Raw genomic sequence first — 26,238 nt, 5'->3', positions numbered from 1 at the left:
ACAAATGTGATTTAATCACATGACTACTGATATCTTATCAATTTATTTTTTGTATTGATAAGATGTTCAATAAAACTTATAAAATGAATGATTTAAATTATTTTGGTGGATCCACGATAAGTCCCACCAATGCCGAGGATAAGAGAACAGAATTTTAAGAACAAAAGATTATGGTATGTTGCTCCGAATCAAATTAAGTTTAATATATATATATATATATATATATATATATACACGACTGTATATTCAGTGTAGTCGTTCTTAATTAAATCATTACTAGTGGAAAAGTTGTGGATAACATTGCTTATGGGTCTGCATGTGGCTTCTGATGAGCTTTGGGATAAAGTGATACAAACAAGCGAGAAGTGAATTTCGCGTTTGATTTTACTTCTTTGTGAATATATGGATTCCAATGCGATTTCAATTAATGTAACAATCTTTATTTATGTAACTAATTTTAGGGGCCGTTTGGGAAGCAATAAAAAAGTTAGCTTCTAACTTTAACTAATTTTGAGTCACATTATTTCTCACACTTTTTACACACAAAAGGACAAAAAAATCAAAAAATCAACTTAAAATCAACTTCCCAAATCACTCATTAGAAAGAACTACATATCCCTTTGTTGTTACTTAAAAATTTCTCTCCGGTTGGTAATTCAATTGAAGAAAGACTTTTAGGTTTAGTGGGTCTATTTCGAGACTTATCTTGATTATTCGAATTATTTATTTTATAAAAATTATTAAAAGATAATTTATAAAAAAAATTAAATTGATTAGATATCGATATTAACTCGATAATTGTCTATCTAATCAATATGATTTTTTAAATAAAAATACTAACAACACCTCAACGGGAGAGAAGCTCAATGCTATCAGCAAATAGGTTAGAAATACAAGCCCTCCACTTTTGATTACGTAGGAATGCATGAGAGAGAATTATATCATCACATTTCCTATTTAAGGTCTAGCTTAAGTGACAAATATTTTGAAGAGAAAGTTTAATGTTTGAGAAATTTATATTTTTGGAAAAATTACAAGTTAGTGTAAAAGATTAAAAATAATTATAAATAAATGATTATTTTGTTGGGGTGTAAATTTTTTATTTTTTATTTTGTATAAAGAAACCACAACAACAAATCTAAAAAAATAAAAAATAAAACCATAACAAAAGTTGTGTCTCCCACCTTTCAACAAATAATTTTCGCACTTTCTATTTCATTATAATTGTCGGTTTATTTTATTTTTCTAATATGTAGACTCTAGAATTGTATATGAGTATTTCCTTTTCAGAAAAAAGAATTTTCATATTTAGTTTTCACTCTTTAGAGTACTCCCATCTCAATGTATATACATAAACATATATATATATATATATATATATATATATATATATATAAATTACATTTTTTTGTTGGCCTTGTTTTTTCTACCCCTCTTTCTATTAGTTTCTCACCAACCTTTGTTTGAGTTAGTATATGATTGAGTATCTGTCTTAATGTCAATCTAATTAGAATTTGAATGATGTACTATAATACTTTTTGCTCTTTGCATCATCTTTATTAACAATAATGATAGAGACCACTAATTTTGGAACTCTAAAAATTTCACTAATAACATTGCATTCAATAAGAAAAGAAAAAAAAAATACAACACCAAGGCCAAAACATCAAATCATTTATAGTAGGGCCCACTGCCACATCATTAGTGGTAGCACTAATTAGTGCTCTCACTCATTTTCCCTTTATTAATGTATATTCTTATGTAACTTTTGTTCATTTCATCAATAAAATTTGTCCATATATAAAAAAAAAAAAAAGTTTTATGGGATTCCATTGTTCAAAGCATATGGCAATTGAAGAATATATAAAAAAGAACATCCTCACTAGTCCTCCATTCAAGCTCGATTATCGAGGCCTACTCAAGTATATATACCACACCCTTCCACAACCAAAATCACCACCCATTAAGTTTCTTCAACAATCTCTTCTCCTTCTTCATCAACTGCTGTCCTCTTTTTTCTTTTTCCTTTTTTCAAGGTAAGCCGTAGTCCGTGCTTGATTTACAGCTCATGTTTGGCATTTCATTCATCAAAAAACAACAAAATTTCTCAACAATTATAGTCTTGGCTTCTATTCTAGTTTCATAAAATTGTGTTTGACCAAGAATTTTGGATTGAATTTGTGAAGGGAAAAGATGAGGGGAAATAGAAATCCTCATCTTTATTTTCTCACTACAATCTCAACCAAAATGTTAGATAAAAACATAAGGAACTTGTTTTTTGCTATGATAGTGTTTAATTTCCGTGTCCCTTTTGTACATAATGGTGACTAGCGAGAGTAAATATTGAGTATAATAGTGAGGTTAAATATTCTTTATCCTTGATTGTTTTTATCGTTTTGTCTTAAAATATTCACAACCATTAAATCATGTGAGATTCTTAGAGTATAGAAATCTCGAAACATAATCAACTATTGTAAATGTTTTGGGACACGTCCGAGTCTCTCTTCTTGAAGTTGCTAGAAGTGTTCATTATTTACTAGCAGACTAACAAGAGAAATGTGAGCAAACATAGCATAAAATGGTTATGTCGACATAAAATTAATTTCTTTTCTTTGCTCTCTCTATGTTATTCTTTTTGACAGGAAACATGAGCAGGCCAGGAGATTGGAATTGCCGGTCATGCCAGCACCTCAACTTCCAGAGAAGAGACTCGTGTCAACGTTGTCAAGAGCCAAGAACTGGAGAGAGGGCTGACTATGGAAGTTTTGGCGGGAGGGGTGGCGGTTCATCATTCGGCTTTGCTGGCCCTGACGTAAGGCCCGGTGATTGGTACTGTGCAGTTGGGAACTGTGGAACCCATAACTTTGCTAGCCGCTCGATCTGCTTCAAGTGTGGTGCGTGCAAGGATGATGTATCCGGTGGTGGCGGTGGCTTCGACAGTGACATGCCTCGTGGTAGAGGTTTTGGGTTTGGCAGTAGTGGCAGTGGTAGTGGCAATCGCTCTGCATGGAAATCCGGCGATTGGATTTGCACTAGGTAAACTACTTCTGCACCAAAGGAAAATATTTCAAATGAAAATATTCTTAAAACCTTAAATTTTTAGAAACCCTAATTTTTTTGTTTTCAAACAAGGAAAAATAATAATAAATAAAATTTCCCACTCGGTTGTGAGTGCATGACACTAGTCTACTTGTACGTATTTACTTCCATGTAGACATGCATGCACAGTAAGTGTAGTATAATATAAATATATTATTCAGATAAAATGATTTCTTATTTATTAGTTTATTATTTTACACAAATATGTTGAAATATTGAACAGATGCAACGAGCACAACTTTGCTAACAGGATGGAGTGTTTTACATGCAATGCACCAAGGGAGTCTGGTACCAAGTCCTCCTACTCATCATAGATTCCCCATTTTTGGCCAAGGTCAAGGCTTCACCATCTTAATTCTTTATGAGTTGAACTTGTCACCCGTTCGGATTCTTACATGGATGTCAAGTCTCAACACCGAATGCTCACCATGTCAAATATTTTTTTTTTTTGAATTAATGGTTTAGATTTTGTACATTCACTTGCAAATCTAATATTAAATCCACATAAAAAATTTGACCCAATATAGAATGAGTTGATTAAATTTAAACTTTTAATTTAAAAAAAAAAATAATAATAATAATAAAATATCGAGATGGCACTACCACATATCCATTCCTCGACTAAAAAAAACCATTCTCACAATTTATCTCATTAAATTACTTACAAATATGGTTGGCTGAATCTAATTTTTCAGGTACTGCAGTCTTGAGATGAGAATCAAGGAAGGTCATCCCTTATGATATCCCAAGTTGATCTTTTTTGCCCACAACCTTTTTATTTTTATTTTTTTTATTTCCTCTTTTCTCCTAGGGAGCCTGTGATGAATTATGGTTGAAAACTCATGTTCCAGTAGGTCTGAATCTTTAATTTGGTGAACTTTTTCAATTTCAAATATAGCCATGTAGTTCTTTTGGTTTTAATATAATATGATCAGTGTGTGTTTTGGTGCAAAATGAGACTTGTGAAATCTTCTTGCATTATATTATGGTTGTGGAGAATAAATATATATAATAAAGTCATGATTTTTTTTTGACAATAAATTTTTAATTAAGTTGATAATTAACAATTTAACAAAATATCAAAGCAGACAATAATAATATGTTCGAAACTCACCACCTATGACTAATTAAAATTTACGAAGAGCTGAGTTAGAGAATACAAAATAATTGAAATATTTGATATTTTGTTAATTATATCCAAAACTAATCTAACCTAATCTAATTTAAATATTTAATTTTTTGGGAATCTGTACTAGCAAAATTTTCAGAAAGATTCTCTCTCTCTCTCTGGAATGTTGCATCTATACTTTCAAAACTGCTTTTTTGAGGGAGTGTGGTCCAAGGAAATTTTGACAACTCTTTTCTGCAATCATAACTGTAAATCAATATAACTTATCTGCAAGACTGCAAAGCAATTTAATAAATTATTATTCAAGGACCACAATGAGACTTTTGGTTAAACCTATGCTACGAATTAACAGATATAAGATTTTTAAAATATGAAGGAAAAAAAAAAAGAAGCTGCGTATGCTAGACACTTCTTGATCTTATGATGTGTTGGATTCACTTGGAATTGAATCAAATACTAAATTTAGTTTATTTACAATTTTTTTATTTTTATGAATCAAATATAAAATTAAATATTTTAATAAAATAATTATTGTATTCTCCAATGAACCAAACACTAGTTTATTGCATTAACTCCAATCAAATTACAACAATCCTATTATATTGATGTAATTTACTGCTTTTACGGTATTATTCATCAATAAATTTGTTATGAGACATTTACACATGAGTCCTAATTTATGAACTTATACTCTATTAAGTCTTAGTTAAGATTTTTTAGACTTTCAAGTCCTATTAAATTTTTAATAATCGAAATTGCCCTTTAAATAATGATTATTCATCATTTATGATTATCTATAAAAGAACATGATTTAAAATTTTAAAACATTAACTTTCAAATTGAAAAAAAAAATTTATTTTTTTGAAAAAGTAGAATTATTTTTTTCTGCAAAATTAAAATTTTTGTGTCTATAAAGGAGCATGATGACGATGGAACATTGAGATGCAAAACTGAACAAAAAAAAAAAAAACTTTAAAATGAAAAAACTGAAAATGTTCTCAGTTTTAAAACTGGAAAAAATTATAATATTCTCAGTTTTATTAAATAATTAAATCAAACTAATAAGTAAAATGGTAAAAGCGTTTAATCTCATGCTCTGTTTTTTTCATCAGTTGGTGAAACAATTATCTAAAATATTACTATGCAAAATTGATAATGTTCTTAATTTTAAAAATTAAAAAAAAAAACTGATAATATTCTTAATTTTACTAAATACGACTTATTGGTTCAAAAAATCTTAAATAGGACCATAACTACCATAACATTTGTAAATAGAATTTTTAAGTAATTAACTCATTTTTTATTTTACAGATTAAAAAAATACAGCAATTTGGTTTTTTATGTTATCTTTAAGTTTATGCTTTGTAATGGACTTACTTAATTGATAACGATTTTATAATAATCACATTTTTTAATTATATCTTGTTTATTAATTCATGAACTATCTACTAAACTAATACAATACAAAAAGTCAAGCTCATTCGTTGTTTTGACGAAGGGTAACGACACCTTCGATCTTTTGTTGGCATCTTCCACTTTCGGACATATGCAAATTGTTACTTAAAATTTAAATTTTTATTTATTTATTGTGACGAAAGAAAGCTTATTTCCCTCCCTGTGTATTGCTTGTTATGGCTGCCTTAGGGTTTAGGGTTCTTTTTCCCGCATGCCGGATGTAGAAGACAAGATGCGCAAAGACGCGTACGAAAGAGGTCTGCTTTGCTCGGGAACTTTCAAATAAATCACATTCTTTTTTTTTTAATTTTGTGTGTGACCTTTTTCTAAAAGGCAGTGACTTTGGTCCAGTCTAAGATCGGATTGGATCGTGCTGTTGAGCTCGTGAAGGCCCACTACGGGTCCCGTTTTAATAATCCGAATCGTTCAATGTGTATAACTCGTTGAGTACTATATGCCTGTAAAAAATCACGTTGATCGAATATCGATAACTATGTGAACAAAACCGTTTTTTATCAACCGTTAATTTTTTCACCGTCAATTTTTTCACCGTCCATTTTTTTTTAATACAAAACTGATTTGATCACATAGCTATTGATATCCGATCAACGTGATTTTTTACAAGAATATAGTACTCGACGAGTTCTACACATTAAACGGTTTAGTTTATCAAAATGGGCCCAAAAAATGGGACCCATGGGCTGGACTGGACGGGTTCAGTCTTGATATCAACTTGAGACAACCTGGACCCTTTCTAAAATTATTGATTTATTTTTTTTATTTTTTTATTTTTTTTTTTCAGTTCATGATGAATCTACCAAACCCAAATCAAGTCTCAAGTCTTATCAAATAGAGTTGGCTACATAAATCATTTTTCTTCATCTATTAAAAAAAAAACAATAATGATTCATTCATAAAAAAAAAAAAAATTTCCCAAATCCACACGAATGAGATGGTAAGAGTCTCATTTGGAAGCATTCCCCGCCGAGGGGGGGGGGGGGAGAGGGGGGGAAGAGGCTTATTCGGGAGCATTCCGCCGTGGGAGGAAGAATTGTGTGGATGAATTATTAATCTAAAAAAAAAAACTGACATGGATACTAACGGGGTTAAGAGTTGCTGCTGTGCCAGGCTTGTAAAGGTATTTACCGAGTGTATTTTGATAATCTAAACTATTCATATTGTAAGGTTTGTCGAGTATATCATCTATTAAAAAAATCAAGTTAATCGGACATTTGTAACCCCATGATCTAGTCCTAATTGTTTTTTAAAAATTATGAAAATCATGTTAACTGCTTATTTTTTGAAAAACAAATGTGCTCTTATTATGAGGCTACAAATGTCCAATTTACTTGATGTTTTGCATGGTTGATCTACTCGACAAACCTTACAATATGAACAATTCGAATTATAAAAAAAAATACTCGGGACACACCCTCAACGAGCCTCACAGCAGCCTGATGTGCCCAATTCCCTAACTAGGAATGTGCCATGTCAGTCCATTTGAGAATTTGACCTATTGTCTAGGCTCAAGCAACACTTCTTATATACCATGTTAAAAAAATTGTGTCCATTATTAATTGGCAATTCTATATTTCTTTGATCTACAATTGAAAAAGAAATCTCACTAACAAATTATAACTAGAACTTCAACAAGAACCCTTAGTCAGAACTATTTTATTAATGAAAATAAGATTAATATGAATTAAAATATTAAAGAATTCAATGTAATTACGTTAAATTTGTGAGTGTCAATATATTTTTTTTCAAATTTTAAGAGAGATTAGTGTAATTTTTTTTTTATATGACTGATGATCAAACCTCTTAATCTCTTCCATCATTGTGATTTTATGAACTTTTTACTTTATCCTTGTTTTAACAAAAGCAAAAAAATCAGCTCATTTGCCAGTTATTAATTGATACTACTGTGAAAACAAAATGCCATGCAATTATTGGTAGTTTTATGTTTTGGAATCAGGACTAAATAATGACAAGGATTGGACCAAAAGAACAAAGAGAACAAGGAAAAAAACAAAAATAAACTGCAAAAGTCATATGAGAAAAAAGAGTTAAATTTTGACAACACTGAAAAAAGCAAAATTATGTAATCATCACAAACGGGCCAATATATTATCCAAGAATCCTACATGAGATTATAGTCCGACTCTTTTCACTAATTTATAAATTTATATATATATATATATATATATATGGGATTTTTTTTGCGTGATTGTTATTTTATATCGTGATAATAAATTGATAAAAAAAATTATTTATGAAAATATAAATAATAAAATTATTCATATCTTTAATAATCACATAACACAGATAAAATAACTTCAATAAAATTATATCTTTTTATGATGAGTTTCATTATCTGATATATATAATTAAAATTATTTTATGTAATTGATTTTGTATAGATAGACTCATTGTAAAAAGAGAGATGCCCCTCTCTGCAAAATGAGTCTTTATAGTAAGTAGTAGTTCTTTTTCTTTTGAGTATGTCTTTCAATGTTGTGGGAGGGACCATCTCTTATTAATGTAATGTACTTCCAATCAAGAAGATCTTAGTGAAAACATATTTAAATATATAGTTTCACATAGGATTCCAAAGCTTTTCCAAGTTATATAACAATCTTTTGTGGGTTTCGCTTCATTGACCTCATGGGTACATGGGGGCTTTATACTGAAGATTTATTGGTCAAAAAGTAACCACCACATTCATTAGTGTCTCCATACTACACTCCATTATTTAGCTTTTAGCAAGATTCTTGTCTCCCTTTAAGCAAGCTTTATGTTAGTTCATGTGGGTCGTTGATGTTTAGTCAAGTACCTCCCACATGTACACTATCATGTCATTTGGGGTCCAAAGCTACTTTGATGGTTTGCTTTGAGTTTTTGGTGCCATGTTTATCACTACATAAATCAAATATTAAACATTGTTTTTAACTAATCGATAAGAGATGTGAGGACATGTTTTTAAGTAGGACTAGGTAGTCTATGAGGTCGGTTTATATGGTGGAATCTTGAACAGATGTTACGTGATACAATATGAGTCGTCGAGATAAAAATGAATATCAAACTTGATATAATATTTCTAAGTTGGGTAATTCGGCGGTATGATAAGAAACATACTTAAGTTGGATGAGGAAAGGTTTCCTAAGGGGTAAAACCATCCAATTAGGGGAGTTAGTAAATGGGCGACAACATCTCAACGGAGGAAGCTGATTTACTTTGCCGGATCAAGAAGAAGGTGAAGTAGTGACGAGATGACGGCTCGTTGGAGGAAATTGAAGTGGAGCGTAATGAATATGTTGGTATGGAATGTGAGGTAGGTCTGGATCTCCCACTTAGTACCTCCCTCCAGCTTCGCTCATCCTTTAGGGATGCTCTTACAGATGACCGACAACATCAATGGTACTACGGAGACAGTGATGAGAAGAGCCCAAATTTCAATTTCAACACTCCACCAGATATAAGTTTGTAGACACCCCATTTTTGACTGATCTTAAGACTCAGACGTCACCAGTTGAGCGCTCGGTGATATTGCATATTGTGCTCATTCAGAAGTTTCGGAGTCTCGGCTGCGAGCCTTGCCTCTGGACTTCCAGACTCTTCTGTGCCTTGCCTCGGTTTGCGAATCAGGCTCTGTTTTCTCTATTTTCTCTGCCCGAAGGGAGGGAGAGGTCTCGTAGATCATCTCTCAGTGGCCGTAGGCTACATTTTGTGGTCGTAGGCCATTTTTCCCGTTTGGAGCCCGGTTTTCGATTTTTCGGAGCCGACAGCCGTGTGCCTCGGTTCGGGACTACCTAACCACCTCCGTTTGCTCCGGTTTTTGGCATACACCTTATTTCCTCCCTTTTGAGGAACACTGTGGCCCGAGAGACCAACTTCGTGGTCGAACGCCGCCTCCGGTGCTTAACAGCCCATTTTCGGGGCCCCGGGCCGCGCGTTTCGGTCCCCCGAACCTTCGTTTTGCATCCGTTTTGGTTCATTTTTGGTGGAGACCTTATTTTCATAGTTAGGAAGCTTGTAGGAGGGTGGGAGGCCAACAATTGTTCCGAAAGCCAGATTTTTTTCCTTCATCGCTCTCCGACGCCCGTTTTCCTCACTTGAAAGCCAATGTTGACCACCCCGAGGCCACTTTCTTGAACCCTAAACCCCATATTTGTGTTGTACACACCTGGAAGGCCACCAATATTTGGTGGCCGACCAGTAATTGTGCCTGACCCTTTTGACCCCCTCTAAAAAATGGTCTTTTCTCTCTCCTGGTTCACTTTTTCTGGGTTTCAACCATATAGTTGTGTTGTGCACACATGGGAGGCCACCTTTCTGAAGTGGCCGACCAGCAATTGTCATTGACCCTTTTGACCCTTGGTCAGCCGGCCATGGGAGGTGGTCGGACGGCCCCCTGAACCTTCTGAACTTGGCCGGCCATGACCCTCTCATCTGGTTTCTTACAGCTGCACCCTCTGTTTCCCCCCAGATCCTATATCCGAGGGGGGGTCTTTTGGGAGGGGAATTTGAATTTGATTTTCCCCCCCTTTCCTCCATTCCTTTGCCTATATAACCAGCACCCCCAGCTGCATTTTCGAGGGTTACAAGATTTGTTTTGGAGCTCTTGCATTAAATCTCCCTCTCTCTCTACTCCAAGCACCAAAACACCCTTAGCCCTACACCATTTACCCTACACCTCATAGCACAAGGCCTCCATCCTCCATTCCAGTAACTTGAGGCTGCTTTCCAGAGGTGAAGAGCTCCCAAAATTGGTCCAAGAGCTACTGGTCCATTGGTCTACAAGGGTGAGTCCCATTTTCCCTCTTTTGTGTCTTATTTTGCTTTGTATCTAAGCCATACTTGCTAGCATTTTTGGGCTCCGACCCAAACTGTAAATAGTCATATTTTGTGTTTATATCCATGTTTGATTAAGGGTCTTTTTCTGTTTGAGATCCCCTCCTCACCTTTTGTGTTTAAATTCTCTTTTAGGCCAATTTTTGCATAGTATTTTAGGCCTATTTTTAAGCTGTTTTGGACCTTGACATAAACTGTGAAATAACTTTTTTTGAGTCCCTCTTCAACATTGTTGAAGGGCTCTCCTCTGTTTGAGGCCTCCTGCTATCACTTGCCTCTTTAACTCTCTTTTAGGCCTATTTTTGCATAGTATTTTAGGCTTATTTGTGAGCTTTTCTGGACTTTTCCATAAACTGTGAAATATATTTTTTTGAGCCCCTCTTCAACATTGTTGAAGGGCTCTCCTCTATTTGAGAACAGAAGCTACCACTTGTCTCTTTACCCCTCTTTTAGGCCTTTTCTTGCATGATAGTTTGGCCTTATTTGTGATTATTTTCGTGGCTTGATGTAAACTGTAAAGTGCCTTTTTTTGAGCCCCTATTCAACTTTGTTGAAGGGCTCTTTGCCATTTGGGGCCAACTGCTATCCCTTTGTGTTTAACCTCTCTTTTAGGGCCATTTTTGCATGATAGATTAGCCCTATTTGTGTTCATTTTTGAGACTTGTTATAAACTGGAAATATGCATGTTTTGGGACTGTCTTGCATCTGTCTTCATTCTTTATGATCAAATAATGCATACTTTGTATAGCTGTAAGTCATTCCATGTGCCTAGTTTCGAATTTCGGAGTTCGTTCCATGCATCGAGTGCCATGTTTCCACGTTTCGGGGCTGTTTTGTAGCATATTTCAGCGCCGAAATTTGCATGTTTGCATACCATATTCCATGCCTTGCCATGCTTTGTTAGAGTGGCATTTGTGCCTTAGGATCGATCCTCAGTTTGCGTGCATGTGTGCACGCATTTCGAGTGTCTCATTTTTTATCTAATGGCTACTGATGTGAGTGTGGCTGAGGTCCACTCATGTTAGTGTAAGTCCATTATGCATTGCGTATGCCATTTCATTTCATAGCATTGCGTATGCTAGGTTGTATGTTAGAGCATTGTGTATGCCTCGTTACATCGTGCATTGTGTATGTCATTTCATAGCATTGTGTATGCTAGGTTGCATGTTAGGGTTGCATTCATGCATATCATGCATATTGCATAGTGTTTAGGATAGGAGTTAGCCCAAGCACGGGAAACGAGGTACGTTTCGTACTCCGAGTGACGGAACGTATCTCAATTCCTGATCGCCGACACTCCGGATTATCCATGATGGAGTCTAGGCCTTGTTGTGTCCATATGTGCATTCATTTCATATTGAGTCGTGCAAATTGACTCCTCGGCCATCATGCATCGATATGCGTGATTGGTGGCACGAGGATCGAGGACTACACTCCCTGAAGAGTAGTCATGCATACATATGTGAAAATACTTTGCCATGCCCCTTTGTTGCTCTCTGTTGCAGCAAATCAGAAATCAGCAACCTTCCGGAGCCTGGCATGCATCCCAAGAATAATTGCAAACAGAGGCAAACCGGAGCATCGCAAGGGATTATCCGCACAAGGCAACCCAAGCATGCATCATTCACCATCCGGAGCAGATTTGAGGCAGTCCCTGGCTTTCATGCCAATTTATTGCTTTCCTAATTTAATTTGTTAATTAATTAGGGTTTTGTACATATTTGGACTGTAATTATTCATTTGGGACTGTATATTATTTATTCGGACCCTCTGCACGAGGGCAATGTTGTAATAAGTGTGCGTGTGTGTGATGTATGTCTTCCAACCCCACGTCTTTCTCCCTTTTATTTACCCGCTTATGATGGTTAGATTAGGGCATGTTTCAATTAGCATACAGTATGATAGCATGTTTGCATTCGTTCATCTGTTTTGTATGCACCGAGCTCGGCGTATCATACTAACTGCATTGTATTTTCAATTCCAAGTTGAATACATGTTAGCTGTAGCATTTCATATGTCATGTTTAGAATAGCCGAGCCTGCTATAGTTGCATTTTTGCATGTGTTGCATTAGGCATTTCTGTATAATTAGGATCATGCATGGATTTCTAATTAGCTTCTGTTTTGGCTTGGAGTACTCGGTAAGTTTTTATGCTTTAGCATCCTTGCATGCGTGTGAGTGACTGCCATGATAGCATGCTTACCATGAGGCTAATTGCTTTTGTGATATAACTGCCTGAATGCCTGTGGGTGAAGGTTGGGTTATTTGGATTGGAACAATTCGTTGACTGTGAGTTTTCTTTTAAGCCCACTAGATAGTGGCAAAATCATGTTTTTCTAAGCCCACCCGAGGGTGGCAAATCCACATCTTAGCCTACTTGCGGGTAGCACCATCAAACCATTTTCAAATAAACAAACATGAAACATTTTGTTCCAATTCAGGCGATCCAGTCTATACTTGTATGCTGTGTGCATCACATAGTAAATCTAGGCTAATAATCGGAATAAGAACGCATAATGTTTTCAAAAATAGATATCATGGTTAGTAGAGGCCGATCTTTGATCGGGCGAGCGGGGGTGCTCACGAAGTGACCTTCCCCAATCGTACCCAAGTTCCCGAGCCGAGGCAACTTTGGTGATGACGGACACATGGCCTTAGGCAAACGAGTCAGGGTTTCCTAAATTTCCCCAAAAGAAAACATTTAGGTGGCGACTCTGTATCTGGCAAAGCAGTCCATGTTTGGCACTTCTTTCAAAATCTGTTTTCTCAAAACGATTTGCCGGATTTGGACTTTTTGGTTCAGATTTAGAACCGTGACAATTTGAGAGTCCGAGCTGTAGTGAGCCCAATAATGAACGGAACGGGACTCACCCTCCCAGGGCGTTCGGGGACGTCTACAGTTTCTGGCGACTCTGCTAGGGAGTTAGAGAACTTGACTCGAACTCATGATATCTGTTTTTGACTACACTTGTGTGTTTCTTTGCATTGCATTTGCATTGGTGCGCTTAGGACACCGTGTTTGCCATCTTGTATTCCTGAACAGTTTGCCGGAGGCTTGTCTTGTCATGGCATGACCATAAGGCTGACCGGTTATGGGCTCTGCCAGTATGGGAACACAAACCCGGTTTTACCGGGGCACCCTTTTTGACCATTCGACCTAGTGCATATTCGGATCCATAGTGACCATTCCAAACTAGGACAGGTTGCTTACCCGATATAGGTTGTTTGAAACCGCTGCGTGCGTAGTGAAACCCTAGCTCTTGACAAAATAGGACAGGGAAACCCTCCCCCAACATAGGGGTGTTTTGGCTCTCAATTATCTGTTATGTGCTGTCAAAGTGCGTCTCTACAGGGGTTGCATGTATCAGTTTGAGAGTTTAGGGCATCAGGCCTGCGGGCATCAGTCAGTGTTTGGGAATCAGTTATCTGCGGGTATCAGATTCAGTCTTTGGGGACAGTGATTCAGGGATAATGATCAGTGATTGAGGACAGTGTGTGTTCAGCTTACCGACCGTGTGTTGTTATGCCCGGCTGTGTGTTGTGCATTTACTTTAAGTTGATATGCTGTCCGTTTATCTGTTTATTTATTTCCTTATTGCTTTATTTATTTTTTACTAGGGCAGTTTTAGCACAATTACATCCAACCAAATAGATATTCCCCAAGCACTCTGGACAAGAGGTCGCCGACTCAATCCATCCGAGGATCTGGTTGACGGACAGCCAGTGTTTCACTCCTTACCCCCAGTTATCAGACGGAGGCCAAGAAAATGCAGTGTATCCGAGCAGAGGTTGCCAGAGCAGTGGATTACCCCATCAGTGGACAGTCAGATTGAGATCCTGATTGTTGCTATAGAAGTAGACCTGCCAATAGTTCAGACAAATCAGGGTAGTATGGCGGCACCGACAGGAGTTGAGGAAATGATGCGTTAGATGCAAGAGACCATGAGAGCCATGCAGCAGGACGCTGTTCGCCGGGATGAGTTTGCCAAACAACAGGCCGAGATCATGGCCCAGCAAGAAGAATTAATTGCCAGGCTGCAACAACAAGCCGGAGCATCTGCTTCACACCCGGTTCCTTCCCCATCAGGAATCCCAGCACCCGAGGAGGCTCCAAATGTCGAGGTAGATACGGACATACCAACAGGGCCAGCTCCGCCCCCAATTCTGCCCCAGCTATCTAAGGCACCTACGCCTGTCAATCAACCGGACTCTCCCTTCGAGTTCGAGGTAGACCATAGAGCACTGAAATTGAGCAAGCTCGAGAAACTATTCAAAAAATCCCAGGGGGTAAAGGCTATCCCGGATATCGAGGACGGATATACTGATGTGGCTGTGACGCTACCAGATAGGTTCAAGATGCCGCAAATTGATTGCTTTGACGGATCTGGTGATCCCATGGTTCACCTCTGGCTATTCTCAGATATATTACGGCCAATGGGCCTAACTAGACCCCAGAAGCTTTCACTATTTGGTCGGACCCTGTCGGGTGTAGCCGCCATCTGGTATGCAAAATTGGAGGATGATGTCAAGCGGAGTTGGGATGAAATGGCTGAAGCCTTTGTTGCACAATACTCTTACAACACCCAAATTAAGATTACAACTCGTGATCTCGAAACAACAAGGCAGGAGCCCAAGGAGAGTTTCTCGGATTTCGTAACCCGGTGGAGGCCGAAGGCTTCGATGATGACTTTAAGGCCCACCGATAAAGACCAGATCAGGATGATTGTGCGCAATCTCTAGCCAAAATTGATGCAAAAGATGATTGTACTCCCCTTCCCTACCTTTTCAGATCTGCACGAGATGGGGGTACAGATTGAAGATGCGATGAAACAGGGTCTGATCGACCAAGATAGGGAGCAACCAATGAGGACTTTCAACCGTAACAACAATACAGTCCCGAGTGGCGCTGTAACTGCAAGAGCTTCAGAGGTGAGCATGGTCACCACCATTCCCCCTCCCCTTCCGAGACCCATGGCAGCTACGCCCTTCTCCGGTGCATCCGGAAGCAACACGCAGACCACCAAATACCAACCCAGAGGCCAAAGAACCTTCACACCCTTATACATGCCCCTGTCCAAAGCTCTGGGGGTATTAATCAGGAAAAACCATTTGAAGTCCCTGGAGCCGAGGCCACTACCAAATTCATTCCCTCCCTCTCATGACCCAGCAAAATACTGCGCGTATCACCAACAACACGGTCACGACACCGACCGTTGTTTTAGATTGCGTCACGAGATCCAGGATCTTATTGACAAGCAGGTGATTGCGCCTCCCGACAAACCCAATGTCACAACCAATCCTCTCCCACCGCATAACCAAGTTCCCCCTCCCAATAGAATCAATTTTATCCAAACTGGGGTCGCATCTTACGATCCTAGTATCTATATCACCCCATCCCACCTACCCAAGCCGGAGGTGCTCATTCCTGACTGCACCGACTCTTTGTGCATATTGGACATCTCCACAACCTAACCAGAGCCGACGGTGGTGACCATCGAAGATGGGGCAGGGCAGACTTCAGAAAAGAATGGAATTGTTGAGTCTAGGATTGAACAGTCTGAGAGTTTTGCTGGGGAAGCCTACGATCCGAGTGAGTACATTTTGTCAACAGGCCAGATTGGACTGGGTATAGAATTGCCAGAGAAGGAAGAGCTGTGTGTGATCCAGGGGGATGGATTTGAGCAAGGGGCAAATGATTTGATGGCTGTGGAGGAGGACTTTGCTAACCTACAGTTTTTCGATGACCAAGAATCAGGGGACGCGGCAGTCAACTGGTTTGATTATGAGGAATCGGCAGAGGCCACTGGATGGCTAGATGATCAACCAGATATGGTGGAAGAGGCCCAACCAGAACAAGGCCCGGCAGGGGCGAGAGTATCAATTGCGGCCAGAAGGGCCGGAAGTCAGATTACATTGCCGGAGAGCGCCGGTACGAAGAATTTCGCTCGGGACTTGAGCAATGTGGATGCACAGAAAGTTGAACAACAAACCACACTGACACAGGCAGAACAAGAAAAGTTTTGGGATTCCGAGAGAATCAGGAAGGCAAAAGCCCATGAAGGGGCCGAGGGTGCTGTGGGCACAAGAATAGAAGATGCTGCGGGCATGTGGACTGAAGGTACTGCGAGTACGATCATACCGGGGCCGGACAGGTGTCTGTCGGCCGCCGACGGAATGTGGTGGAAAGACGATGATTTATGTCTTGCCCACACAGATGAGGATTGGGGAAGTAACCAGCCAGATGATACTTGGTATATCGGCGAGGTCGATCATATGACAAGAAGTGGGCGGTATTTCAAGCCCCCGCACCTGGACTAGCCAGAGGTATTTGGGAAGGATAAAGAAGCTGAGAAACAGAAGGAGAAACAGCTTGAAGAGGAGGCTGTACTCAAACAGTTAAAGAAGATATAAGCAAACATCTCCATCTGGGGACTGCTTATGGCTTCACGAGTGCACAGGCAGGCTGTCCTTTTAGCCATGGACAAGGCCAAGCTTTCTATAGACACCACACCAGAGCAGCTAGTTGGATTGGTTTTTTCGGGAGGAGGTTCCCCGACGTTGACCTTTTCTGACAAAGAACTACCGCCTGAGGGCACAAATCATAACAAACCCCTTTACATCTCCGTGGAATATAGAGACAAGTGGGTGCCAGTGGTTCTTATCGACACGGGATCCGCCATTAACGTGTGCCCGTCAAGGACGGCATATGCAATCGGGTTGAAGCCCGCGGACTTCGTGCCAACTACTCAAGTGATCAGAGCCTATGATAATACAAGCAGGGAGGTAATGGGGACTGTTAAAATTCAGACCCAGGTTGGTCTAGGACAACACAACATTGAATTCCATGTCTTGGACGTTCCCGCAACCTTTAACCTACTTTTGGGGCGACCGTGGTTGCACCAGGTCAAGGCAGTCTCTTCCACTTTGCATCAGATGTTGAAGCACCCTCACGGGAAAGGGGTAGCTATTGTTTTCGGGAATTCATCAATCCATCCACCGCTAGAAGTGTCTACACCAGTCTTGGAAATTGAACATGGCATGGAGGATTTGTTCTTATCAGGGTTTACTTTGGCTGAGGCCCGGGTTGTGCAGAATATCATGGCCGTTAATGAGGGAGTATATGTCAGTGCTCAATCTGTATACCTCATGAACAATCTACAACACATCCCCGGGATGGGATTAGGAAGGAGTGGCCGGAAGGGCGTCGCAGCATTGGCCGAAGTGCCACACAACCCTCATACCTTTGGCTTGGGATATCTGCCCACCAAAGAGGACTGGGTGAGAAAGGGAAAGGAAATGGCTGGAAGAGCCAGAGTAAAGCAGGCCGGGAAACCTTTTGAGCTGATGCATAGGCCCATTCAGGGTACCCTAAACGGACGCTTCGTCCGGGAGGGGGAGGACTTTCCATTTTGTGGCTTCCCAGAGCCGTGGCTGAACGCGGAGAGGAAGCGCGTACCGGGGTTTGAGATTTTCTTTGACCTGCAGTTATCCGGGGATGACGTTGCCGAAGAGCAGACAGACCCATCAGCTGAGGTTGAACAGAGTAAGAAAGTGCAGTCTGAGGACACCGAACTTGAAATGGGGGTAGCACTGGCGTGTCTACTTTCAGATCCTCCGATCGACCAGGAGTGCTTGGGGGATAACTTCTCGGTATGCGTGATCGGGAATAGAACGGCTGCGGGCCCGCCACCCTCTCTCATTTGGCAGTATGAAGAGGGATTTTTGTCCAGCAGTACCGAGTCAGGTAATGAGCCGGAATCTGATTCCACCGAGTCTTGTGAGTTGGAATCAGGTTCCAGCTCGACTGAGTCTGAGTCTGGTAATCCTGGGGATGATAACCCGGATGCCACAGTCTTGTCCAGGTCGTCTTTTTCTTTCTCTTTTGAGTCTGCTGTAACCGAGGAATCGGACGATTTGGATGTGCTTAATGAGAATCAAGTAGCTGTGGTTTCTGAGTACTTTTCTGTGCCCTTGATTTATTGCATTAACTCAGACTTTCAAAATTTTGATGAAAACGACGAGGACGAAGTTCCTCCGGTTTTGCAACGCTTAATTGAACAAGAGCAGGAAAGATTTGTTAAACCCCTAGTTGATGAAATCACTACAGTGAATATTGGTACTGAGGAGGACCCGCGGCTAGTCCAGATCGGGTCCACGTTGTCTTCAGAGGAACGCGAGCCCTTAGTCGCTTTATTAAAAGATTTCAAAGATATTTTTGCGTGGTCTTACGAAGACATGCCTGGAATCGATCCTGAGATTGTACAGCACCGGATCCCTCTTGACCCCGAGGCCCGACCCGTCAAGCAGAAACTCAGGAGGATCCGCTCCGACTGGGCTCTCAAGAATAAGGAAGAGGTCACCAAGCAAATCGACGCAGGCTTCCTGCTGGTATCCGAATACCCGACTTGGTTGGCCAACATCGTCCCAGTGCCAAAAAAGGATGGCAAGATCCGAGTGTGAGTGGATTTCAGGGATTTGAACAGAGCTAGTCCGAAGGACGACTTTCCCTTGCCGCATATTGATGAGTTGGTGGATTTCACAGCGGGGCATGCTTTGCTTTCGTTCATGGATGGCTTCTCAGGTTACAATCAGATAGTGATGGCACCAGAAGACAGGGAAAAGACTACTTTCACCACCCCGTGGGGGACTTACTGCTACAGAGTGATGCCGCTTGGGTTAAAGAATGCTGGAGCTACATATCAACGGGCCGCGACTACAATATTGCATGATATGATCCACAAAGAGGTTGAGGTGTATGTGGACGACATGATTGTCAAGTCCAAAGAAAGAGAGGGCCACTACACCGCCTTGCAAAAGTTCTTTCGAAGGATCAGAGAATTTCGGTTGCGGCTAAATCCTCAGAAGTGTACATTCGGTGTTACAGCGGGAAAAATGCTGGGATTTCTGATTACACGAAGAGGCATCGAGGTCGATCCTTCAAAGATCAAGGCCATCTTAGAAATGCCACCACCAAGGACTGAAAAGGAGGTGTGAGGCTTTCTGGGTAAAGTGCAATTCATAAGACGATTTATCTCAAAATTAACCTTGACTTGTGAACCACTTTTTGGTCTCCTGAAAAAAGGCAAGAAATTTCAATGGGACGGCCGATGCCAAGCTGCTTTTGAACAGATCAAAGAATATTTACAGAACCCGCCCGTGTTGTCACCGCCAGAGCCGGGGAAACCGTTGATATTATACCTTTCAGTGACCGAGACCACAATGGGCTGTATGCTCGCGCAAGAATCAGAGGACAAAGTGGAGAGAGCCATCTACTATCTAAGCAAGAAGATGCTAGAGTATGAGACTCGCTATACGCCATTGGAGAAGGCTTGCTTAGCTTTGGTATGGGCTACCAGGAAGCTGCGGCACTACCTGTTAGCTCACATCGTAATGTTGGTTTCACAACTCGATCCCATCAAATATCTTTTCGAGAAACCGGTACTTACGGGTAGGCTAGCTCGTTGGTTGCTATTGCTCTCCGAATTCGACCTAAAATATGTGACACGCAAGTCAGTCAAGGGAAGAGCAGTAGCAGAATTCTTAGCCGATCATCCAGTGGAAGGAGGTGAAACAGTTGAATACTTATTCCCGGATGAAGCCATTTTGCACATCAACGACGAGTATTGGACGATGTACTTTGACAGAGCGTCAAATTAGTACAGGTATGGGATAGGAGTGTTGCTGATAGCACCCGACAATTCTTGTATCCCTTTAGTCTTCAAACTCCGGTTCAAAGTCTCGAACAACGAAGCAGAATATGAGGCATGCATTGCCGATCTAGAAGCAGCCCTGGAACTAGGAGTAAGATGGTTGGACGTCATCGGGGACTCGAACCTTGTTGTGTCTCAAGCAAAAGGAGACTGGAAGGTCAAAGAAGAAAAGATGATGATGTATTACCAGACCTTGGACTTATTAATTCCTCGGTTTAAAAAGCTAAACTTTGCTCATCTTCCAAGAGAGAATAACAGGTTCGCAGATTCTTTAGCAACACTATCTTCCATGATAGACATCCCGTTTGGAGTCCGGATGCGTCCAGTCATCATTGACCATAAATTTGCGCCAGCCTATGAGTCGATTGCTGCTATAGATGAGGTTCAGGATGAAAACCCCTGGTATTATGACATTTGGAATTTCTTGGAGAATGAAGCATATCTGCGAGGGGTAAATGCCAAGGATAAAAGGGCAATCAGAAGAATGGCCGTTCAGTTCATCATCTGTGGGGGTAAGCTGTATAAGAGAGGTCATCTGGGAATGCATAAGCTGTGTGTTGAAACCGAGGAATCGAAGCGCCTGATAGAGGCCATCCATGGAGGAGAATGCGGTGCACATATGAACGGAGTAATGATAGCACGGGAGATCCTCAGACAGGGTTACTACTGGTCCACCATGGAGGAGGAATGTATCGGTTTTGTCCGGCGATGCCACAAGTGTCAGATTCATGCAAATCGCATGAATATCCCGCCGTCGAAGCTATACAACATGACTTCGCCATGGCTATTTTCAGTTTGGGGAATCGATGTGATCGGGGCCGTCACTCCGAAGGGGTCGAACGAGCATGAGTTCATCCTGGTCGCGATAGATTATTTCACGAAGTGGGTCGAGGCCCAATCGTATGCGGTGTTGAAGGCGTCGCACGTTGCAAAATTTATCAGAAACAACATCATCTGCCGTTACGGGGTCCCAAACGAGGTCATTTCGGATAACGGTTCCCACTTCAAGAAGGAAGTGATTGACTTGTTGGAGAAATACAATGTGGCTTTCCATAAGTCATCCACATACCGGCCGCAAACCAACGGAGCGGTCGAGGCCGCCAACAAGAATATCAAACACATACTGCAGAAGATAGTGGAAACCTACCGGGATTGGCCAGATAAGTTGCCATTTGCCCTGTGGGGCTACAGGACTTCAATTAGAACTTCCACCGGAGCGACTCCGTATTCATTGGTTTATGGGATGGAGGCCGTTCTACCTATCGAGATTGAGGTTCCGTCATTGCGAGTATTGGTTGAGTGTCAAATAGCCGAAGCAGATTGGTAGCAGAGCAGGTTTGAGGAACTCATGCTCTTTGATGAGAGAAGACTGAAAGCACTGTACCATGTTCAAGGCTATCAGCGCAGAATTGCCCGGGCTTTCAACAAGAAAGTTAAGTCCAGGAATCTAAAGGAAGGAGATTTGGTGCTCAAGGACAACCGAGCTCCCATCCACGACCCAAGGGGCAAGTTCAGACCCAATTGGACTGGTCCTTACATCATTAAAGCTATCTGGTCAGGTGGGGCTGTGGTTCTGATAGATCTAGATGGCCTAGAGTTCTCCCAACCGATCAACATGGACAAGTTGAAGAAATATTACCCTTGAGAGGCTCGCTAGGCCGAAAACCCGAAAGGGCGACTTAGGCAAAAGTTAGAGCATAAAAAAATTGGAAAACATAAAAACTAAGCTCGCAAGGTTGAAAACCCACAAAGGGCGGCCTTGGCAAAAGTTAGAGCGTAAAAGGAGAGTGAAAATACTCGAGTGAACCTAAGCCTGAACTACGTAAGGCTTGATTCCCATCTTCGGGATACGTAGGCAACTTCATCCTGAAGTTCAGCCATAAACTTTTTCCCGATCAACTTTGTCCATTTGATCGTCTCAGTCATCTTTGTCTATCAGCTTCTGTTTGAATCTCCGGTGCCATGCTATTCAGACTAGGGGCAACTTCCCGTTGCCATGCAGTGCCGCGGTACTCTTCAGACTAGGGGCAACTTTTCAGTTGCAGGGATCCGAGGTTGTGCATCTCAGTGACAGATCTCGGGCGTGTCCAGTTCTGATCCATATCGAAAATGGTTTTGAAAAGTTTTAGTAAAAGTTGACTTTGTTCAAATTAATCTTTCTACAACTAAGACCATTTTGGACCAAAACGGAAAATTTTCAGTACCACAACCTTCAATTTCATTGATTTCAAAACAGAGATCTCCTGCTCTTGCATACAATCGAAGTTGCTTTTTATTACATTCATAAAGAAAACTTGAAAGTACTAATAAAGCAATAAGTCCGGGGCATAGTCAAGTCAGGTGTCCCTGCGCCCCCTTCCAGAGCTGGTCGAAGCTTCTGATACCGAGCTGGGCCCAATTTGTGCCTCTTCATTGAGCCAATCCAAGCACTCATTAGACAAAGTGTAACTGAAAGTAGGAGCGGGGGCCAGGAGTTCCCTCATCCTCTATGCTGTGGCATATCAGGCAAGCTGTGCACCTCGAACTGGGAATGAAGCTGGATACTCTATCCCCTCTGGCGGGCAAGTCTGATCATGACCAAACTGGCGTTGGAACCGGAACGGAAAGTAGAATACACAGTGAGTCAGACCAACCAACTGGATCCCGGTCTGCCGGAACATACTATAGCTCATTGCCGGGAGATTGAGCTAAGGGCAGCGCCAGGTGATGTGATCTGTAGACAAATTGCACATCCAGTTGAACCACCATCCCTCATCAAAGGCATCAACTAGGCGTTGTCGAAAGAAGTAGCCGCGAGCTGAGTAGGTTGGGCAAGAGTCCACGACTTGCAATTTATCCATCAACCATACCTGGGGAGGGATGAAAAATGAGACAATAAAGAACAGAGAGATGTACGATGAGAGAAAAATAAGACAAGGATTTTGTGAGAAAAATCGAGCCTGAGTGCCGAGTGATGTGAGCATTACATATGTGAGATTGGGTGGGAAACATTACTTGCAGCAGTAGTGGACTCTCCGCAAATCTGGTCGTCTCCCGGCGATGGAAAGCATCCAAGCCCATCAGCGTCTCAGCCAGTGTCATCGCAATACAACTTTTTCCATCCTTCAAGCCTTGAGCAACTTCAATCAGGCGAATGCTAGATCCACCAAAGCCCGACGCAAGCAGAAAGTAAGATAGCATACACAAGCAAAGGGCATGTTGTCGGAAACCTTGCCAATGATGGTCGCCACGGTCACCGGCGTCAGAAAAGCGATAAATCAATCTGAGGATGTCCAGTTCCCCATTACAGGTCAGAGACCGAGCGTCATGCGTGGTGAGTCCACACATCCGCCCTAAAGCTTGGGCGTGACCAAAGCGAAACTGAGGCAAGATCTCTTCACAACTTTCGGATTCCATCAAAGCTTGAAAATCTTCGAAAGTTGGACATACCTCTTGCCCGCCGAAGCTAAAGACATGTGTTATCGGGTTCCAAAACCTTGCCGCGGCATGAAGGAAGGGAAGGTGTAGCGGAGTACGGCTCAGCGTGAATAGTGCATTCAAGCTAAAGCCCCGGAAATTCAACTTTTTTGAGCTGTCTAAAGAAGCAATCCAAGCTGTGAGATTTTTGACGAGAAACGCTTCCATTTTGGTGCAAAACTGAGATAAAATGAATGAGCCATGGAGCTAGAACTTTTAAAGGGGATAAGGCATTGTTCGGAGGGACACGTGTCGAAAAACTGGTGGTGCCTGAGCAAAGTGGCCGGCCGGCCACCTTTTCTGGTAGGCCGGCCACCCCCCTTCCCTCTAATGCAAAAAGGTGGCCGGCCATGCTGCAATCTATGTCTTTGGTCCTGTTCTACCCTTTGGAAGAAAGTCCCTAGCATTTCCATGTACCGGGTGTGTTGAAAGCGCGAGTTTTCCTCAATTTTGGATCCGTCCTGTCGCCCAGATCGTCTGAAATACACTTTGTTTAAAGAGTTGTTGTTAAATCTTACTTATCGAGTTGTTGTTAAATCTTACTTATCGAGTTGTTGTTTTGCTTATCGAGTTGTTGTTTTGCTTATCGAGTTGTTATTTTGTTGGTCAAGCTGTTTCGTTTACCGAGTCTTGTTTAATCGAGTCGTCGAGTTTTGTGCATTTGAGTTGTTACTCTTTGTTTATCAATTTTGTTGTGTTTTGCTTATCGAGTTGTAAACTTGCTGAAGTTCAATAAGATTAGGTTGTTAGGTTTGTCGTGTCGGTTCACTACCTGACTTGGCACATACACAATGCACATTTACCGTTCAATCTCTTTACTTGCAAAATGATGCGATGCGATGTTGAGAACATAAAGTACAACACTTTTTCAAAAAAGCTGTTTTATTCCATCATGCTTCCTTTGTTACAACATTTTACAGCAAAGGTACAAGTTTTACAGAAAATAAAACTACCTAATAATGTACAATGTGCTACAACTACTAGAAAAAAAGATAAATAAAGCAGGAAACAGCTGCCCCAATGCTCTCAAGAGCAGGAATAAGAGGACCCTCTTCGTCCTCTTCTGCGGAACAGGCTCTGCACCACCAGCACCATCTGAGTCGGAACTGTCATCCTCAGGATCCTCCTCAGCCTCCTCTCCACTCCCGGAACCAGGGTCGGAACCCTCATCTCTGTCAGTAGAGGTCTCTGATTGATGATCTGTAGCCTTCTCCTCCTCCTCGTCCTCATCAGACTCCTCTTCTACGATGTGTGCCCTGCGTCTGCGGGATGACTCCCCTCTCCCGGCCCCGCGAGAAGGCCGAGATGGCCCGGCTCCCCGAGAAGGTCGAGATGGCCCGGTCTGTGGCGGATATACTGGAGGCATCTGAAAATAAAAGTGCAATTTGAATACATCAGCTCAAAATGTGTGTATCAGATACAGATGCAAGCAAACTACATGAAATGAGGGTGCATGCAGATATAGTATATGAATGTGATGTGTCAGATGTGCTCTACACATACAATTAATCAAAGCAGTAAAATGTTCAAGATCAACATGTCGTCAGAAGTACGATAAATGTGAGAAAACTAAAGAGTACCTGGAAACCCATGATGGACAGCTGCGCCTCTCTCCGCAAGACCATGCCCTCGAGTGAGGCCCCCAATCCGATCACCCCCTCCATGTACTCTTTGGGTGGCTGCAAATACAAGCTCAAATCATCAATGAATAAAGGAATGTCTAAGTATTTGAATGATAGATGAAAAGCAGTGGGGGCATACCGGCGGTGAGTCGGGATCAATGGCATATCGATGATCAGGCATGGGAGGCTCTATCAGAATCGGGTAGGAGGTCCCGTATCGCCATCCTGTCAACTCGGTCGGCATGTCTGGCCATCCGGTATGATGATGAGTCGGAGGAATCGGGGGGACCAGTCCAACCCCTCCTCTCGATGTGCCAGCCCTGCTAGTAGAAGGGGGACCTGTAGCCCGAGCTTGACTCAAAGACGGCGTGTCAGTGGACCTCCTCGAGGGAGTACGGACACCTGTCAACGGAGGCATCAAGTAGGTGTGATGGTAGGTCGCGTACTCCCCGTCCTCTATATACAGCAGTGCATCAGTGCCCAGCCTAGCGTCAATGACACCCTGGGGAGTGAGCCTATCAGCGAGCCGCATACCATCTGGAGGTGCTGAGGGAACACTCGGCTCAAGAAAGCCCATAGTTTGACGAAGGAAGCATTCCCCCAGGAACCAAGCCCTACCGACTGGCCCCTCGAATTAGATCCTATACCGGGAAGAACCCCACCCTCCGGCAAACTGAAATCGAAGGTCCCCATCCAAAGGCAACCAGGGCTGCCAGGTAATCTGCGGGTAACCAATGCATAGGCTGATCAGAAATCGCAGATGCACGGAATAAACCAAAGATGAAAACATTGGGAATTGGGAGTTTTGGATTACCTCTGACGGCCGCACAGTGTCAAAGTACTGCCGTAGGTAGAGAAGAGTCTCCCGAGGCCGCGGCCGGTACTGGCCCTCGAAAACAAGCGAGTAAGGGGTCAC

General features: G+C 41.6%; 1 protein-coding gene across 2 annotated transcripts; it reads left to right on the top strand.

The window, feature by feature from the left end:
- Positions 1–1,898: 1,898 nt before the first annotated feature.
- On the top strand, positions 1,899–4,053 carry LOC114315902 (transcription initiation factor TFIID subunit 15). Of its 2 annotated transcripts, none has more exons than XM_028262531.2 (4): positions 1,899–2,036; positions 2,643–3,036; positions 3,323–3,433; positions 3,795–4,053. In XM_028262531.2, the coding sequence occupies exons 2-3, from the start codon at positions 2,648–2,650 to the stop codon at positions 3,411–3,413; spliced, it is 480 nt and encodes a 159-aa protein (XP_028118332.1). In that variant the 5' UTR covers positions 1,899–2,036; positions 2,643–2,647; the 3' UTR covers positions 3,414–3,433; positions 3,795–4,053. The 2 variants fall into 2 exon arrangements, with proteins under 2 accessions (XP_028118332.1, XP_028118333.1); XM_028262532.2 differs by having other exon boundaries at positions 1,906–2,036; positions 3,804–4,053.
- The last annotated feature ends 22,185 nt before the right edge of the window (positions 4,054–26,238 follow it).

The sequence above is a fragment of the Camellia sinensis genome, chromosome 13 (assembly GCF_055761805.1).
Source record: "Camellia sinensis isolate YWXY chromosome 13, ASM5576180v1, whole genome shotgun sequence".
Lineage (NCBI taxonomy): Eukaryota > Viridiplantae > Streptophyta > Magnoliopsida > Ericales > Theaceae > Camellia > Camellia sinensis.
The sequence above is the reverse complement of the archived record's forward strand: the minus strand, read 5'-3'. Positions and strand labels throughout refer to the sequence as shown.